We start from the raw sequence: 19141 nt of genomic DNA on the forward strand, positions 1-19141 counted from the left end.
TGGACTGTGTATAAAAACTGGGCGTGGCTTACACCGATTTCGCCCATTTTCACAGAGAACAGTTAACGTCATAGAATCTATGCTCCTACCAAATTTCAAAAGGATTGGTAAATTTTTGTTCGACTTATGGCATTAAAAGTATTCTAGACACACTAAATGAAAATGGGCGGAGCCACGCCCATTTTGAAATTTTCTTTTATTTTTGTATTTTGTTGCATCATATCATTACTGGAGTTGAATTTTGACTTAATTTACTTATATACAGTAAAGATATTAAATTTTTTGTTAAAATTTGAATTTAAAAAAAAATTTTTTAAAAAGTGGGCGTGTTCTTCATCCAATTTTGCTCATTTTTATTTAGCACATATATAGTAATAGTAGTAACGTTCCTGCCAAATTTCATCATGATGTCTTCAACGACTGCCAAATTACAGCTTGCAAAACTTTTAAATTACCTTCTTGTAAAAGTGGGCGGTGCCACGCCCATTCTCCAAAATCTTACTAATTTTCTATTCTGCGTCATAACGTCAACCAATCTACCAAGTTTCATCGCTTTAACCGCCTTTGGCAATGAATTATCGCATTTTTTCGGTTTTTCGAAATTTTCGATATCGAAAAAGTGGGCGTGGTTATAGTCCGATATCGTTCATTTTAAATAGCGGTCTGAGATGAGTGCTCAGGAACCTACATACCAAATTTCATCAAGATACCTCAAAATTTACTCAAGTTATCGTGTTAACGGACGGACGGACGGACGGACGGACATGGCTCAATCAAATTTTTTCTGGATCCTGATTATTTTGATATATGGAAGTATATATCTATCTCGATTCCTTTATATATGTACAACCAACCGTTATCCAATCAAACTTAATATACTCTGTGAGCTCTGCTCAACTGAGTATAAAAACAGGTAGGTACTTTGTGTGAGGATGCAAAGTTTCAGGTTTTTTGTGGTCTGCGTGTAAAAAATATGACTACGAATCACGTATTTCAACAATATATGACGTAAACGTAACTATTTGATGAAATTTGATGAATTTTGAAGCTTCTAGCCGTAAAAAGGGGGCAAAAATTAGAGTTTATATGGGGTATATAATATATATACCACCGATCTCTATGATTTTTTCAGACAACAATATATGCTATATACGTAAGCATATGGTGAAATTTGAAGCGTCTAGCTGTTAAAAAGGGGCAGAAATTGCGCACAGTTTCTTATCTGAACAATCGGTTGTATGAGATATATACTATATATACCACCGATCTCAATGATTTTTTCAGACAACAATATATGCTATACACGTAAGAATTTGGTGAAATTTGAAGCTTCTAGCTGTTAAAATGGGGAAGAAATTGCGCAAAGTTTCTTATCTGAACAATCGGTTGTATGAGATATATACTATATATACCACCGGTATCTATGATTTTCTCAGACAACAATATATGCTATACACGTAAGCATTTGGTGAAATTTGAACATATCTAAACGATTTTTAAGATAAATATAAAATAAAAAATAGGTAGGTAATCTGTGCGAGGATGCAAAGCTTCACGTTTTTTGTGGTCTGCATGTAAAAACTATGACTACGAATCACGACTTTCAAAAATATATGACGTAAACGTAACTATTTGATGAAATTTGATGAATTTTGAAGCTTCTAGCCGTAAAAAAGGGGCAAAAATGACAGTTTATATGAAGTATATAATATATATACCACCGATCTCTATAATTTTTTCAGACAACAATATATGCTATATACGTAAGCATTTTGTGAAATTTGAAGCTTCTAGCTGTTAAAACGGGGCAGAAATTGCGCAAAGTTTCTTATCTGAACAATCGGTTGTATGAGATATATACTATGTATACCACCGATCTCAATGATTTTTTCAGACATCAATATATGCTATACACGTAAGCATTTGGTGAAATTTGAAGCTTATAGCTGTTAAAATGGGGTAGAAATTGCGAAAAGTTTCTTATCTGAACAATCGGTTGTATGAGATATATACTATGTATACCACCGATCTCAATGATTTTTTCAGACATCAATATATGCTATACACGTAAGCATTTGGTGAAATTTGAAGCTTATAGCTGTTAAAATGGGGTAGAAATTGCGAAAAGTTTCTTATCTGAACAATCGGTTGTATGAGATATATACTATATATACAACCGATCTCTATGATTTTTTCAGACGACAATATATGCTATATACGTAAGCAATCGGTGAAATTTGAAGCTTATAGCTGTTAAAATGGGGTAGAAATTGCGAAAAGTTTCTTATCTGAACAATCGGTTGTATGAGATATATACTATATATACAACCGATCTCTATGATTTTTTCAGACGACAATATATGCTATATACGTAAGCAATCGGTGAAATTTGAAGCTTATAGCTGTTAAAATGGGGTAGAAATTGCGAAAAGTTTCTTATCTCAACAATCGGTTGTATGAGATATATACTATATATACAACCGATCTCAATGATTTTTTCAGACATCAATATATGCTATACACGTAAGCATTTTGTGAAATTTGAAGCTTATAGCTGTTAAAATGGGGTAGAAATTGCGAAAAGTTTCTTATCTGAACAATCGGTTGTATGAGATATATACTATATATACAACCGATCTCTATGATTTTTTCAGACGACAATATATGCTATATACGTAAGCAATCGGTGAAATTTGAAGCTTCTAGCTGTTAAAATGGGGCTAAAATTTGCGAAAATATATATATATATATATATACTATATATATATACTATATATATATACTATATATACCACCATATATATACTATATATACCACCGATCTTTATGATTTTTTCAGACAACATATGCTATATACGTAAGCATTCGTTGAAATTTGAAGCCTCTAGCTCTTAAAATAGGGCAGTAATTACGAAAAGTTCCTTATCTGAACAATCGGTTGTGGGGGATATATACTATATATACGACCGATCTCATCAATTTTTTCAGGCAACAATACGTGCAATATACGAAAGTATATGGTGAAGTTTGAAGCTTCAATCTGTTAAATTGGGTAAGATATTACAAAAATCCTCTTTTTCTGAAAAATCGGTTGTATGGAGGATATATGCTATAGTGGTCCGATCCGGTCGGTTCCGACAAATATCTAATCGGACACCCAAATACATCCGCTGACCAAATTTTATCAAGATATCTCAAAAATTGAGGGACTAGTTTGCATACAAACAGACAGACGGACAGACGGACATGGCTAAATCAACTCAGCTCTTCAAACTGATTATTTCGGTATACTTAATGGTGGGTCTATCTATTTTCTTTTAAGGACTTACAATTTTCGGTTTCGTAACGAAATTAATATACCATTTCATTTTCATGAAAGGTATAAAAATGTTTTCAGCGACTACTATATAGTTTTTTTGTCGTATTTACCGGATTTTATGAGAAATAAGCGTCAAATTTGACCCCATGCTTCGTGTAATACACGTATTGTTTGAAAAAACTGCAGAGATTGGTCGTACATATGTATATATGTATAGTATATACCCCATACAACCGATTGTTTAGATTAGAAGCTTATCGTAATTTCTGCCGATTTAAACAGCTATAAGCTTCGTATGATACCAAGTGGTAACGTATATGGTATACATATACAGTTCATTTAAAAGTCATATATAGCGGTCGTATATATAGTACATATCCCATACAACCTATTAAGTATTCAGATAAGAGAATCATCTTCATAGCTATTCATGCAGGCAATAAGAAACGTGAAACATTGTGTGAGGATTACCGATCTATTATTTATTTGATACTAGAAGACCCGGCAAACGTTGTTCTGCCCCAAATTTGGCCTATCTGCACACATTTTAAAAAGCTTTTTCCGTCTGACTCTGCCCTCCCCTCTCTGCACTTTTTTCTAATCCTTTTATTCACTCCTCCCTCCGTCTTTTTCGCTTCATCTATCTCCATCTTCGTCTCATTCTATCTCTTTCTCAATCTCCTTCTCTCTTTTATCTTCTCTCAATTTCTTCTCATTCTTCTGCATTCCTTATTGCCTGTCCCAGAGGGTGGTATGTATTTTATTCCAGTCCCAGTCCCAGTCCCACTCCGAGTCTCAGTCCCAGTCCTAGTATTAATCCCAGTCCAAGTCCGTCTCTGGATAATATATAACTCTGTACTAAAGCACTCATCAACAGCTTTCATTTAGCATCCATATTGTATAAACACTGTCTAGGCATATATCTTGGGACCCTGTACGTCGTACGTATAAACAAATAAAAAAAATTGCAATAAAATAATATTACGACTATATATACGAGATATAACCTATCCTATATCCTAGGTCGAACTACAGGCGGGGTGCAAAACAAATTCAACATCGGTTCAGTAGTTTGGGAGTTCATTGGGAACAAACATAGTGACACGTGATTTTTAAATATTAAGATTATCAAAAATTACGCTTATGTAAATCTGTTCTCTATGTTGTATATATCCCATAAAGCCGATTATTCGGTTATTACGAATGGTATAAGATTAGTTAAGACAGTCCTGTCCTTGCTTGTTATATGTTGTTATTTACTTGAGAGCTCAAAATATTTGATTGGCTGCATGAGCCCGGCATCGAGAGAGAGTAAATATTAAGATGCAGCAGCTACGCTACCTGGATTAAGGCGCTACGGCCCAGAAAGGACGTCCATTGACAACCGCATTTGATAGCAGGGGAGGAAGTATATTATCACTGAGTTGGAGAAAACAGATGAAGCTTCTTCCTTCGGCGTTCTCAATTGCTGTCAGTTATCACGTAGAAAGCATGGCTGGCGTGCTTTTCTGTGTAATTATTTTGCAGATTATTACGCCATCGTATTTGGGTTAATTTTAAGATTGCTTCGGGAATACTCCGAGACCTTTTCAGAGTTTACTTTCCAGTTCAATTTCGCTTTCAATTTCTATTGATATGTAATATACATATCTTCGTATGTGCAAATATTTATCAAATGGTCACCTTTGAAGAAAAGTACAACCATATAACCAGTGAACCATACCAACCATGAGCAAGTTTTTATTAAATCAAGCACTTGCAATATACCAAAGCGATATGACAACCAAAGAGCCAAAAAGTTCTTCTTCAACTGAACGTACACAAATGTAGGTCAAGGTTGGTCTGCCGGCCAACATGTACATGCACGCATACATACAAACTCATTTGTATGTAGTAAAATAGAAGCAACAACTGTTCGAGTTATATGCAAGTGATTTACATCAATTACATACTTTGAAAAGGATCAGCTAAACATTTTCAACAATAACTGGTTTCTTTGGGCGCAATTGGCACATATATTTAAAGAAAAAAAGCGCGATATACCTTAGAGGAGTTGCTACGTTTTAATTTATCCTGCAAATTGGTAGAACGGGACCGACATGTTTTATGCCGACTCATCTGCTTGAAGATGAATTTTCGCAGAGAAGGTTTTCATGGCAGAAATTCTGATCCTATTTATGTTCTTTATATTCATATTCAAAGAAGATGCAATGCGGGGACGAAAACCACCCGAAGTACGCTTTGGGATTAAAAACTTCTAAATGTGATATCCTTTCCAACCTGGCAATCCAACAGAAAATTATTCTTGCCAAAAAATCCCTACCCTTCAGAATCCAGACTCCACCGAAGGCAGGTAATCTCGCCAAATGGCGTTGAGCAACGCAACCAGCTCAGTAAGAATTGTGAGGGACGTCTTCAAAACCGTTCAAAATTAAAGAGGCACAGACATGGCAACTGCCTATCTTGGGAGTTCTTCAAACCTAATATTGGAGAAGATAATATATTATTGGAGTGGATAAAGAGGCAAAAAAATTAGTCTTGCGGTAAATTAGACTTAGACGAAGTACTTACTGTCCTCCAGAAGAATTGCTGCATTCGAGGAATGACCGCTATCACTGCTGACGTATATTAGTTCGAGGTTTTGAAGGATTTCGTCTAAATAGAACCTGTATTTACAGCGAAAACAATGAAAACTGAAAAAAATCCTATCAAAAACCAGGTCTTATGTTATATAATAACTCCGTTCTCTTGGTAAATACTAGACGCTTTCTAGGACCTATGCCACTTGCTGTTTCTGGAAATTACAGCCGTTTCACTCCTAATAGCTGGGTTCAGCAATCTAGTATTAAACATGGGGGAAGAACCGTCTGGCACAGCAGTGTCCATTACTATTGTAAGGCCATCAGTATTTCCCGAGGTGGCCTGGTACCGGGAAGGCTCCGTTGGAATACAGCCGATTAGCACATTAGGTTATTGGCAGTTCTTGGTCACAGACATCCCGCGGCCCTCCTGTGAGGTGAACCGGTATAGATGCCAGCCCAAAGTACTCAGCCTGTTAGGCGGGCGCTATGGAGTTCGGCTAAGCCCTTACACCAACGACAAAGTGCCTACCCTAGCGAGGGGAAAACAATGTCAGTTTAGAAATCAATTCAAAAATCAGGCAATTTAAAAGTAAAGTCCTCTCTCTGCTGTAATATGAAATGAACAATTTAGTTTTGGTGTTCAAATAGAATTCAATCTTTATTCATGAAACGCTTTCTTTTATACAAAATATTTCTAAATTACGAATATATATTTACACTTATACTTACAAGCTAGATGTACATGAATTCATAATAAGCAAATGCTAGTCAGCGTATTCTAATAACCCATTTATATATATATGTATGGGGTTCTATAGTCAATATGACTAATGGGCACATATGTCGGTCAGTGTGACTAATCGATATATGTGTCGGTCAATGCGACGGGTTGACAAATGTAAACAAACTCATGCTGAGTTCAAGTGATTATTTGGGTCAGTAAAATTTGATTACTTGTGTGGTCTATAAGTGTGTGTATATTTTGTATCGTAAAATGCATTCAAAGTGAGGTGTATTCCAAATTACACTACATGGCGAGCAAGCCTCACGCTCTTTTAGACTCTCAGCATGCCTGCCCTTGTATGGGTCAGAATCTTGGACGGCGGCGAAAGATGATAAGATGAGCCTTGGAGCGAAAAGTATTTTCAATGATGCCGACAACAGTTATCGAAGGAGGTACAGTTATGAGCTTTGTTTACGCACAGATGAACTCGCTGGCTGGGTCATATTATTCGAATGGACAAACACACTCCGGCCAAGGTATTATTTCTAAAGTTACACCTACTTGAAAGCAAAGGAAGATGGGAGCTGCACAGAGTTAGGAGAGACGGTTGGAGGAAAACTTTGTCTCCCACAAAAAAAACTTTTAACGCACTGCTTACATCGCCTAAGCTGTCAAACGCTTTTTAATGGTGATAACACAATCGGGGAAATAGAATTCCGACAAAATAGACAGTTATTTTAAAAAATCGTATTTGTTCTACAACTATTGACAATTTTTCTGGATATTATATTTTCAAGATTCTGTTGTGCCTGTATTTTGTTGATCTGCCTGAAAGTATCTTGTAGGGACTAAGAGGTGAACTATTTCTTAAGACGGGGGAAGAAGACTTAAGCTATGTAAGTTCGATGTCGTACTTGTCCTGGCCCTCGGCGCGGACTCATTGATGATTACAACATAAAAATCCTTAATATGACTGATTAACGTCCCAGACATAAGTGCTTAAGTAACATAAGCAGATTCGTATCCGGCTAAAGCCTGCCAAATTCGGCCCAATTTCAAAATCATGTTTGTATATATTGTAACGATTTTACTGCAAATCCTCTTATTTGCAACCTTCTGCTAAGTTCGAATCACTAAACTGTTAATAAATAACACCACTATTCAGTAATGCAAAATGGTCTTTATTAAAGTACTTCACAATAAATAACTCTACTATTGCTCGACAGATAGCGTGCTAAATCAAAATTGATTATTGCGCCTCTACTGGTGTCGCCTTTTATACTGTTTGGTTTACTCGTTGACATTTCTAGGCGGTTCTGTTCTAGAATCTACTAGTTGGTTATCTGCTATAAGTTTCTCAGATATAATTATATTATATTATTACAGATGCACAATTTTTATAGCTTCTCTCACAGCTCATGCGCGCGTATGTTTGTGAGCGACACCTCCACAATTATATTGCATATCTCAGATGAGATATCTGCATGTGTTTGTGCGTTGCATCTCCCTGCGTGTACGTACATATGTGTAGACATAATGATTGAATTATTGATGTGCATCAAGTCACTGCTTAGCATCGGTATAGAGATGACAGTACCCCTTAGTGTTGCTAATATTCGTAACAATATTATTATATGAAATATAAGGTCGTTATCATTATTATTTGATGTTTTTTTGTAAATGGTTTTATGTGACTGATCCCACATTCCATTGCATCACCAAGGCTATGTGATTAACATTTAGACATTTATATAGGAAGCTATGTAGATGCAGATGCAACTCATGGTGGCGAGAGACTGCTTATTAAGTCTGATTGGGCTGATAATCCGCGTGCTTTGCACACAGAGTATATTAACTTTGGTAACATAACGGTTGGTTGTACAGGTACAAAGTAATCGAGATAGATATAGAGTTCCATATACCAAAATCATCAGTATCAATAAAAAATGTGATTTAGCCATTCCCGCCCTTTAACACGATAACTTGAGCAAATATTGATTCATATGTTCACCAAATTCGGTATACGGGCTTATCTGGACCCAGCATTGATTGACATTGAAAATGAGTGAAATCGGATGATAACCATGCCCACTTTTTATATATATAAAATTTTGGAAAACACAAAAACCTTATTAATTATTAAATCATCGCCTATAATGTTGAAATTTGATGTATGGACTGATATTGAGACTCTTGATACAAATTTTAATAACTTTTTGAAAATGAGCGTCACACCGCCCACTTGTAATAAAATCAATTTTACAAATGTTATTGATCATAAATCAAACCCCGTTAAACCTATCTTATATATTATTTCTAATTGCTGTTTTTATGTACAGGTCCCATGTTCGCTCTTATTTGGCATCCAAATCTATAAATAAAGTTTTGGTTGTAAAGATTGAGATTCGTGCTATTAGCGAGCTTTGGGCATTATTGGTCGTAGTGATTTTGTTTAGCTATATTTTATTAAAATAATTTGTTAAAAATAAACGATTGTGAGCACACAGAGAAATCTATTTCTACTATGGCACTATTGTGAATATTTGATTAGAACTAATACTGCATTAGCGGCATTTGCTAACATTCGGGAGATGGCAGCGCAAGCGTATGTATGTAAGTTTTTATTGATAGATGATTGATTGATAGAACAGCTGATTTCTGTTGATATTTGATATGAGACTTTTATATTTATTGCGCAAGATGCGGGTGGCTAGTCGTAACAAAATTCGGCAGAGAAGTTGCACTCACTACAAGGAATGCTTCGAAGAAAATTTTATAAAATCGTTTAAGGACCACGCCCACTTTTATATAAAGGTTAAACACGGTCGTGTACGAATAAAATAAGCTATATTTTGCAAAAAAGCTTAAAATCAGTGATATATCTTTTCCTTTTTATATAAAAGATGTTTAAAAGGGTTGTAGACTAGAATAAAAAGCTATATCTTAGCAAAAAATAGTTTTGTATCAATGATATTTCACTTGGGAGACTTTATGTAGAAAAGTAATTTATCTGAAATAAACTGCACATTTGAAGCTCACGCTGAGTATATAATGTTCGGTTACACCCGAACTTAGACACCCTTACTTGTTATTACTATTTTTGCATTGTCGTTGATGATTAAAATACTTGCGCTTATAGCATGAGGAAACATTAAAATGTCCATCAACTACACAATAAGGTTTATTTCAAATAATTGGTTACAGGGATCGTAACATTTATAACGTTTATAATTAAACTCGAAACTTATAGCCGTTTTTATACCCAGCGTTTATAAAGGGTAATATAACTTTGATTGGATAACAATTGTACGAAGTAGCATACAGGAATCACGATAGATATACCCTCCTTTTGTGAGTGTCGATCGTAGTAGATAGTGAAATTTGAAAAAAGCTAAAGCAATGTTTACAATGATGATTTACGTAATAGCATAATCGAATGAATGAAAAAACTCGATTCTATTACCCATTGACAAGACATACAAGGTCCCAAATTGGACCAGGCCAAAATTAGGAACTGTGACTCTGCATTAGAAACCTTGCAAAAATATATAGGGATCATCCTAGTTAAGTAGGAAGTTATCGTAGGATTACGGTCTGCGGTGTACTGTGCCTGAAATAAACAAATCCCACAAGTTTCCAGATTACTGTAGCATTTTACAAGCAGAAATATTAGCCGTAACCAAAGCAGTAGAAACACTGGAAGAGAAAAGCTTAAACTGCAGCCGTGTTAAATGTAATATTGATAGCCAAACAGCAATTACGGCAATAATCTCGCAAAGCACAGCATCTAAAAGTGTGTTAAAGTGTAATCAATCCGGGGAAAGAATTGCGACAAGGAAAAGCATATTGGCTCCCAGGGCATATGGGAATAGATGAGAATGAAAAAGCGGATGAACTAGTTAAAAAGGGCGCATCCCTTGAAGCTTTCTCCATAGACGTTCCAATTAGATTGAGCGAAATTAAGAAATGAGGACAGGTGCACAGGCGTGGGTCCAAGCGCGGGGCTGTGAAATGTCGTAGATTATGTGTAGGTCTTGCAACCTTAGACTAACAAAGCTGCTTCTATCATTAAAAAGAGCGGACTGTAGACTGATGACGGATATTCTGACTGGACACTGCCTTCTAGCCTCACATGCCATTAAATTAGGCTTGGTCAGTGATAGATAATGTAGGAAGTGCGGGTTGGGGGAGGAATCGATCGAGCACGTTTTGTGCTCGCACTTTGCGGTTGTCAGGCTAAGACTTCAGCTCGAAGGAGTGATACAACTGTAAGAAAGCTTCTTGTATTTGCCAAGAGGATGGAGTTATTATATAATATAGGTCCTAGTTTTTGGTAGGGGTTTTCAGTTTGGTCGTTAAACAAACTTCTGATAACACTACTCATTAAGCCTATGAGGTCCTCATGGACCAGGCAGTTCAACCTAACTTGACCCATCGACACTTGCAATAGGGTAGATATACTTCCTTATAACAACATTTTCCACATCGAAAAAGGTTATGATTGGCCCATGTCATTCCGTCCGTCCTTCCGCCTGTTAACACGATAACTTGAACAAAAATTGAGATATATTTACGAAATTAGGTACACTGTCGTCTGGACCAAGAATAGATTGGAAAACGGGCATGGCACAGCCCACATTTATAAGTAGAAAATTTAAAAGTCAAATCTGCCATGCAGGTTGTTCCTACTCTTATATCGACATCAAAATTTCGAAAATGGAAAAAATGCGATTATTTGTTACGAAAGATCGATTAGTTATATGACGAAATTCGATAAATGGGCTGACCTTGTGAATTAAAATAGAATTTTTGTAAAGTTTTGGAAAATGGGCCGACATTCAAATCAAGAAAATTTTAGTTTTTCAAGCCGTAAATAAAATGCCGTTGGGGATATCATGGTGAAACATGGCATTGGGATATATAACATACATATGTATAGTCTTTGTGAAAATAAAACAAACTTAAACCTAAAGGACTTGGTAAGGGCGTTGTTATTATGCCAGTAACTGTTTCTCTTCTTGTACACGAGCTTATCTGAGCTCGAAATATTAGAAATGGTCGAAATAAGATTATAGCAACGCTTACTTTTCTGATATCGAAAATTCAAAAAAATGGAAAAGTTTAGACAGTTGGTCAGTTCACAAGGTCTGCTATTCGTCGTATGAGGTGTACTTTTCTCAAAATGTACATTGAAAATCATTGAAACAACACAATTCTGAAAATTTTTCATGAATACGAATTGCCCAAAAACATAAACATAAACATAATGGATTAAGTTTAACTAAGTAGGCTGGCTGTAGGAGATGTATGTAGTTCTCTTCCTCTGTTTCCATAGGTGGGTTCAGTTAAGGATACTTTCTGGGCTCAAGCATCATATTTTATTCGCACAACATGGACAAGTCAGCGTAGTTGCTGTATTTTTATTAGCTGGACTATGTTTATGTTTGCATTAAGCGCGTGCAGCTCATCATTAAATCTTTTTGGTACTCGGTGATGCCAACACGTCAAGGTTCGTTAAACCTTCTCTCCATCACTTCCAGAGCCGTCTCATCAGATGCTGGCAGCGTCGATTCTTCTGCACCATATAGCAGGACGAGTGCGATAAGTTTCGTGTAGAGCATGATTTTCGTTTGCGAGTGAGAATTTTAATTTTCAATGGCCTACTCAGTCCAAAGTAGCATTTTTGGAAAGAGTGATTTTTCACTGAATTTTTCACTGAACTTTGTTCTCAAACAAACGAAGCCCTTTACGAAGTTATGGCTTTCAACGGTCCAGTGGTTGCCAAGACGCAAAAATGCTCTTTGCTTGGTGACATTTTGTCCAGATTCATCATCAAACCCATCTATTCTCCATCTTTTTCCAGTTTGGAGTGAGCGTAACTTGAGCCGCGGAAGCTTTAGTGGTCGTTTTCGCTATTTTTTAACGATATAATGTGTTGAGAGTTTAACTAACGATTTTTCGCTTTCGATGACGGTTGTGCTTTTCTCAAATTCAGTTTTAACATAGCTAACGTGGTGATCATTATTATTATCAAATGGTAGAATAATGGAAACCCAGCTAATGCCGTTTACAATCTTAAATTTGTCTTCAATAATTAAGCGACAATATGTAGCTGGTAACTGAATACCAAAATCGATATAGCTATTGATCCGCCAATATATCGATAAAGTTAGTTAATTCCACTACAGGCCGATGATGTCAGTGTTGCCATCGTACCCACTAAATAGGTGCTTTTATAAAATATTGTTCCAAATCGGTTACTAAAACATCAATAGGGTTTTTTGCAGTCCCTGAATGTGTATTGCAGTAGTTGCAGAACTTAACCGCTCTGGAACAATATTCAATAAAAGCGTGCAATTACTGGCATATGCTGATGACATTGAAATCATCGGCCTAAACATACGCGCCGGTAGTTCTGCTTACTCCAAACTTGAAAAAGAAGCGAAAACGATGGGTTTGATGGTGAATGAGGACAAAATGAAGTACCGAGCAAAGAGTCAGCGCATATTCGCCTTGGCAACCACGCTACTGTTGGAAGCCATAATTTCGAAATAGTGAATGACTTCGTTTATTTGGGAACCAGCATCAACACTAGCAACAAAATCAGCTCTGAAATCCAGCGAAGAATCACTCTTGCCAATAAATGCTACTTTGAAAAGTAAAGTCCTCTCTCGGCAAACGAAAATCATACTCTACAAGTCACTTATCGTTCCCGTCTTGGTATATGGTGCAGAAGCATGGACCATGACAACATCAGATGAAACGGCTCTGAGAGTATTTGAGAGAAAAGTTCTTCGAAAGATTTATGTCCCTCTACGAGTTGGCGATAGCGAGTACCGAAACAGAATTAACGATAAGCTGTACGAGCTATACGCAGACATCAACATAGTCCAGCGAATTGAAACACAGCGGCTGCGCTGGCTAGGACATGTTATGCGAATGAACGATGACGCTCCGGCCAAGAAAGTGTTTCTATCCGAACCCGCCTATGGAAGCAGAGGTAGAGGGCGGTCCCCACTCCGCTGGAAGGGCCAGGTGGAAAACAATTTAAACTCCCTTGGTGTGACCAATTGGCGCTGGTTGGCATAGAGAAGGAGCGACTGGCGCGACTTGTTGGACGGCCATAACCGTTTAAACGGTTAAGCGCTAATTAAGTAAGTAAGTAAGAATATGTATATCCTTATATGTGGATTTTTTTCTTCAATTTATAAAATTTCGTAAACAATTTATCAATTACCTTAATTCGTGACCGAAGCTAAAACGACATCTGTAATATCTACTATTATTTTTTTTATACTCAGCTGAGCGGAGCTCACATAGTATATTAATTTTGTTCGAATAACGGTACCCCGTAACGGCATAAACTAATCGAGATAGATATAGACTTCTATATATCAAAATGATCTGGGCGTAAAAAGAAATTCATTTAGCCATGTCCGTCCGTCCGTAATCACGATAACTTGAGTAAATTTTGAGGTATCTTGATGAAATTTGGTATGTAAGTTCCTCGGCACTCATCTCAGATCGCTATTTAAAATGAACGAAATCGGACTATAACCACGCCCACTTTTTCGATATCGAAAATTTCGATAAACCGAAAAAGTGCGATAATTTATTACCAAAAACGGATAAAGCGATGAAACTTGGTAGATGGGTTGACCTTATTACGCAGAATAGAAAATTAGTAAAACTTTGGAAAATGGGCGTGGCACCGCCCACTTTTAAAAGAAGGTAATTTAAAATTTTGCAGGCTGTAATTTGGCAGCCGAGTATGTAATGTTCGGTTACACCCAAACTTAGCCTTCCTTGCTTGTTACATTAAGGTACATACCTTTCCAAAAATGCATATTTTTCGTTTTACCTAAAGTTTAATAAGTGATAAGTGTCGGGCGGCGCAAATCAGCAGGACATTAAGGTTCTGCGGCGTCCATTACAGTGGCCAGACGAAGGGAAGAAAGGTACGTACGCAGGGAGTTGGTCGGCGCGAAAAAGATTTCGCCGCCATGTTCTGTCGCTGATCAAGATGAGGTATATCAATATAATATTAACCTATGCCTACTAACCAAAACATTATGGAACGGGGGTGATTAGGACTCTTTCTACGTTGACCTATGCAGAAAAGACTTACGACGTTTCCAAATATGGTCGTTTGTTCTACCAGGCTACACCTAGTTACTTGGACGTCTTCGAATGAAGGAACACGAAATGAAATTTATCACGTCGTGATCGACCTCAGAATAGCACCAGCGTCATGGTTGTAACACTTAGGATATACATACGCCTTATTACCGTGAAAAAGGCGAAATCATACACACATGGAATTTGAGTCTAGTCGAGTTCGAGACTTTCAACTTCCTGTTGTTGCTGTAGCGATAAACGCACTCCCCGGAGGTTTCTGGAAGTACCAAGTTTATTATACATTCACATTGGTAAGTGGGCTCACCTCGCGTAGGTTAGGTTGACAGTTGGGTTGCGGAAGTTGCGAGTTCCGCTTATCAACACCTTAAATCCCACGCATGAAAATTGCGAACTTCAAATGCAAATTTCTGCGAACATTCTTAAAATACGCGTCGTTTCACACCTCTCCCCATGTTTTTGGCAGGTTTCAGCAGTCGACCTCTGTTGTAACTTATTACCGAGTCGACTGTCGTTGGAACCAAAAACAAAAATCGGTAATTATGAACAAATCCTAGAGATCCCGGTGTAAGTTGACCACTTTGGAGTTATTCAAGATAAGTTCATGTGTAAGCGTGGTCTTAGCTCATTAAATTTAAGTGTGCTTTGTTATTTTTTTTTTTTTCTTTTTTTACGTATTTTGTCACACATTTTTTATTTAATTCAAAACTTTTTCTATGATCAACCAGGTGTCGGTCGCATAGATGCGAACAAAGTCAAAATAAATGTATCCGGGATCCTCCCTAAAAACACGGTTGAGCAACCTAATGCTTCATCAAAATATTTCAAATCACCTTCGGCCATTTTTAATGCTAACAGCTGGACTCGTGATTGGTTTCGGTTTTTCGTTACAACTTCGTCATATTGATTGCGGGTTCCGCGTAAGTTTTCCCAGTGGATTTTTTCATAGACGAGAAGAAGAATACGTTATGGTTCCAACTCGAATATCCAGTAAAGATGATAGTACATTGGCGGCACAACTTTACAATGAAACACGAGTACTATGTTGGGTATTAACAAGTCCAGCCAATCATGCAAAAAAGGCGATACATATTCATAAAACATGGGGAAAACGTTGCAACAAATTGCTTTTCATGAGTTCCGAAGGTGACAAAGCACTGGATAGTATTAAGCTACCTGTAAAAGAAGGGCGTGGGAATTTATGGAATAAGACGAGGGAAGCAATGAAATATATTTACGATAATCATCTCAACGATGCTGATTGGTTTCTGAAAACAGATGATGATACGTGAGTAGTGTTTCGATGTTTTTATAGCAGTTCAAATAATAAAAGATTAAATTTTTTACCTTTTCGTTGTAGATACGTAATTATGGAAAATTTACGCGTATTCTTATATCCACTCGATACAAGGGCGCCAGTTTATTTCGGTTGCAAGTTTAAAAAATTTGTTAGACAAGTAAGTTTCGTCTTATATGTAGTTTTAGAATGTACATAGCATTAAAAATGGTGAGAGGTTATTGCACTAGAAACCCTAGACCAACGATATGGACCGAATTCCATACAATTGTGGATAAGAAACTGGATCAACCCAAGGAGGTTGCTACCCTGAAATAATTGGGGGAGTGCAATAACTTCGTAACTAAAGTCGCAATAAAACCAGTCCTGTGAAAAGATCCAGAGGCAAAGCAAAGCCGCTATGGGGGAGCTAAGAGCTGGGAATTCTTCGCAAGCAGTAGAGACGAAGAATGCTACGCAGATGACGATACGTAAGTTTAAGTTAAGCATTTTTTCCAGCAAAAACCTCATTAATGATTCGAGGGCTTCGGGATGCCTGTACATTTCTATGCGACTGACATCGGATTGACCTCAACTTCGGAGAGAACTGATCTCTTCTTTACTAGGACGAATATAGATACCCAATTGGCCCAGACCTAAGCTGGAAGAAGTTAATCTGTAGGAGAAACTTAGTGCAAAATACTTAGGAAACATTCGCAGCCGCAACTTGCCCTGGAAGCTCCTTTTGAAGGAAAGAGTGAAGAAGGAAGAAAGTAAACAATTGTTGAGGTTAAGGTGAGAATTGACACCCTCCCCTCTGTCAGCCACGCAAAATAGATCCTAAAAAATAAATACAAGGCGGATATGCCTTCTGGAAATTTAGGCTGAGCTTCTCTTCGAATTTGCGTCGTGATACTTATTAATTTTTCCTACATTCTTCGGGAAAAGGACCTTTATGTTCTATGCAGACTCCTAGCTATATCTGCAAGCAAATGAATTTTCGTTAAGATGATTTTCATGGCAAAATTATACTCGGAATATTTTCCAAACCACTTCCGAGGGGACCCGCATAGAAAGAATGTTTCTTTTTGAAAAAACATGCTTCTAAAGATCTCGATGTTGTTTTTTCTAGGTCTTGAGTTCAGAACGTTTTGTGTGGTGGACAAACAGGCTACTGCCACACCACGGCGGCCACATAACCTACCTAACGAAATTAGAAGATGTAAGCAGGCTATTTAGGTTTAGATTGGGAGCTATGAAAACCTCCCAGCAGACCGCAGCACTGTGTGTCATTCTTAACAACCTATCCATACCCTTGGTAGCGAAAAATAAAGCGTTAACGAGTGAGACGAGATTCAGTGCCTGGTTGCAATTACCGTAAGACCTTAGTAGTATAGCATATGATTTTGACAGGACGGACTGCCTGATATGGATCTTCACTTCGTTAAGGATCTTAGCCGGATCCGGAAATACTCATATCTATATCACACATCTAAAAGTTCGTTATGGCGCAAACAATCACTACAAAGGGATAGAAAGTAATTAAAACTTATAAGGGGCCCGGTCCTATATACAAAGATGGTAATAAAAACTATGATCATAAATGTTTCAACTAAATCAAGGCTAGATAAACACGAGGCATCAATAGCACATGAAACGTGTAGGTCCAAGCGTCACATGCTAATTTATATGGCACCGTCAGTGCTAGCCTATGTAGGAAGTGTGGGATGGATGAAACTGCTGAGCACGTCTTTTGCACGCTCGCCAGATTAACAATACAGGAGTGACACAGCTATCAGATCCTTTGAGAAACTTGAGAAACGGGCAAATGAATTTGAGAAAATGGCAAATGTATTTATATTAAGTATCCATAGGGTTACCTTAATTTGGAACCCTATACGACTCCTTCCGATTCCGACCACAATTTAATTTTTATACTCAGCTGAGCAGAGCTCACAGAGCATATTAATTTTGTTCGCATAACGGTACACCGTAACGGCATAAACTAATCGAGATAGATATAGACTTCTATATATCAAAATGATATGGGCGAAAAAATAAATTCATTTAGCCGCCCGTCCGTCTGACCGTAAACACGATAACTTGAGTAAATTTTGAGGTATCTTAGTGAAATTTGGTGTGTAGGTTCCTGGGCACTCATCTCAGATCGCTATTTGAAATGAGCGAAACCGCACACCTTTTCGATATCGAAAAACCGAAAAAGTTCGATAATTCATTACCAAAGACGGATAAAGCGATGAATCTTGGTAGGTAGGTTGACCTTATGACGCAGAATAGAAAATTAGAAAAATTTTGGACAATGGGCGTGGCACCTCCCACTTTTAAAAGAAGGTAATTTAAAAGTTTTGCAAGCAGTAATTTGGCAGCTGATTATGTAATGTTCGGTTACACCCGAACTTAGCCTTTCTTACTCAGTTTTTACCCTGAATTTGTTAGAAATAACAAAGATTCTCCCTTTCACAAAATTAAGACAAAGAGCGGCTTGAGTCTCCTCGGAGGTATTTCTTACAAAATTTTATTATTAACAGTATTACCGTTAGGAGTAAGATTTGAAGGTATCGTTTATTTGATATATAACAATATGCTAATGTACTTACGTTAGATATACACTACACCTTTTCCAGTTTAGGTTCAGAAATTTACAATTCAAGTTCAGGAAATTACAACTTAAGTTAAGAATTTCCAATTCAAGTTCAGAAAATTACAATTCAAGTTCAGAGTATCCAATTCAAGTTCAGAAAAATTCAATTCAAGTTCTGAAATTCAAATTCAAATTCAGAAAATTACAATTCAAGTTCAGAAAATTACAGTTAAAATTTAGAAATTTATAAGTAAAGGTGTACATCCCGAGCCTAGAAATCAAACAAAGGATAACTCTTTCCAACGACGCTCCTGAGGACGCTCCGGTCAAGAAAGTACTTCAGTCGAAACCGCAGTTTGGAGTCAATAGAACGGAGAGACCTCCATAGAGTTGCGAGAGGTAGGTGGAGACTTGACCTCTCTTGGTGCTCCCAATCGGCATCAGTTACTGCGAAACAGGGAAAGCTGGCGTGATTTGTTACGAAACGACCAAATTGACTAGG

At 37.1% G+C, this 19141-nt stretch overlaps 1 protein-coding gene across 3 annotated transcripts in view; it reads left to right on the plus strand.

Moving 5' to 3' along the window:
• The window catches only part of LOC137239879 (glycoprotein-N-acetylgalactosamine 3-beta-galactosyltransferase 1-like), a 105793-nt gene that overhangs the window by 52484 nt on the left and 34168 nt on the right, over positions 1–19141 (plus strand). For 2 of the 3 annotated variants that reach the window (XM_067765641.1, XM_067765644.1), the window contains exons 2-3: positions 15490–16049; positions 16122–16218. In XM_067765641.1, the coding sequence (XP_067621742.1) occupies positions 15526–16049; positions 16122–16218 (621 nt within the window). In that variant the 5' untranslated portion in view covers positions 15490–15525. The remainder of the gene's footprint in view (positions 1–15489; positions 16050–16121; positions 16219–19141) is intronic. The other variant, XM_067765643.1, reaches the window with a different exon arrangement.

Source organism: Eurosta solidaginis, chromosome 2 (assembly GCF_040869045.1).
Source record: "Eurosta solidaginis isolate ZX-2024a chromosome 2, ASM4086904v1, whole genome shotgun sequence".
Lineage (NCBI taxonomy): Eukaryota > Metazoa > Arthropoda > Insecta > Diptera > Tephritidae > Eurosta > Eurosta solidaginis.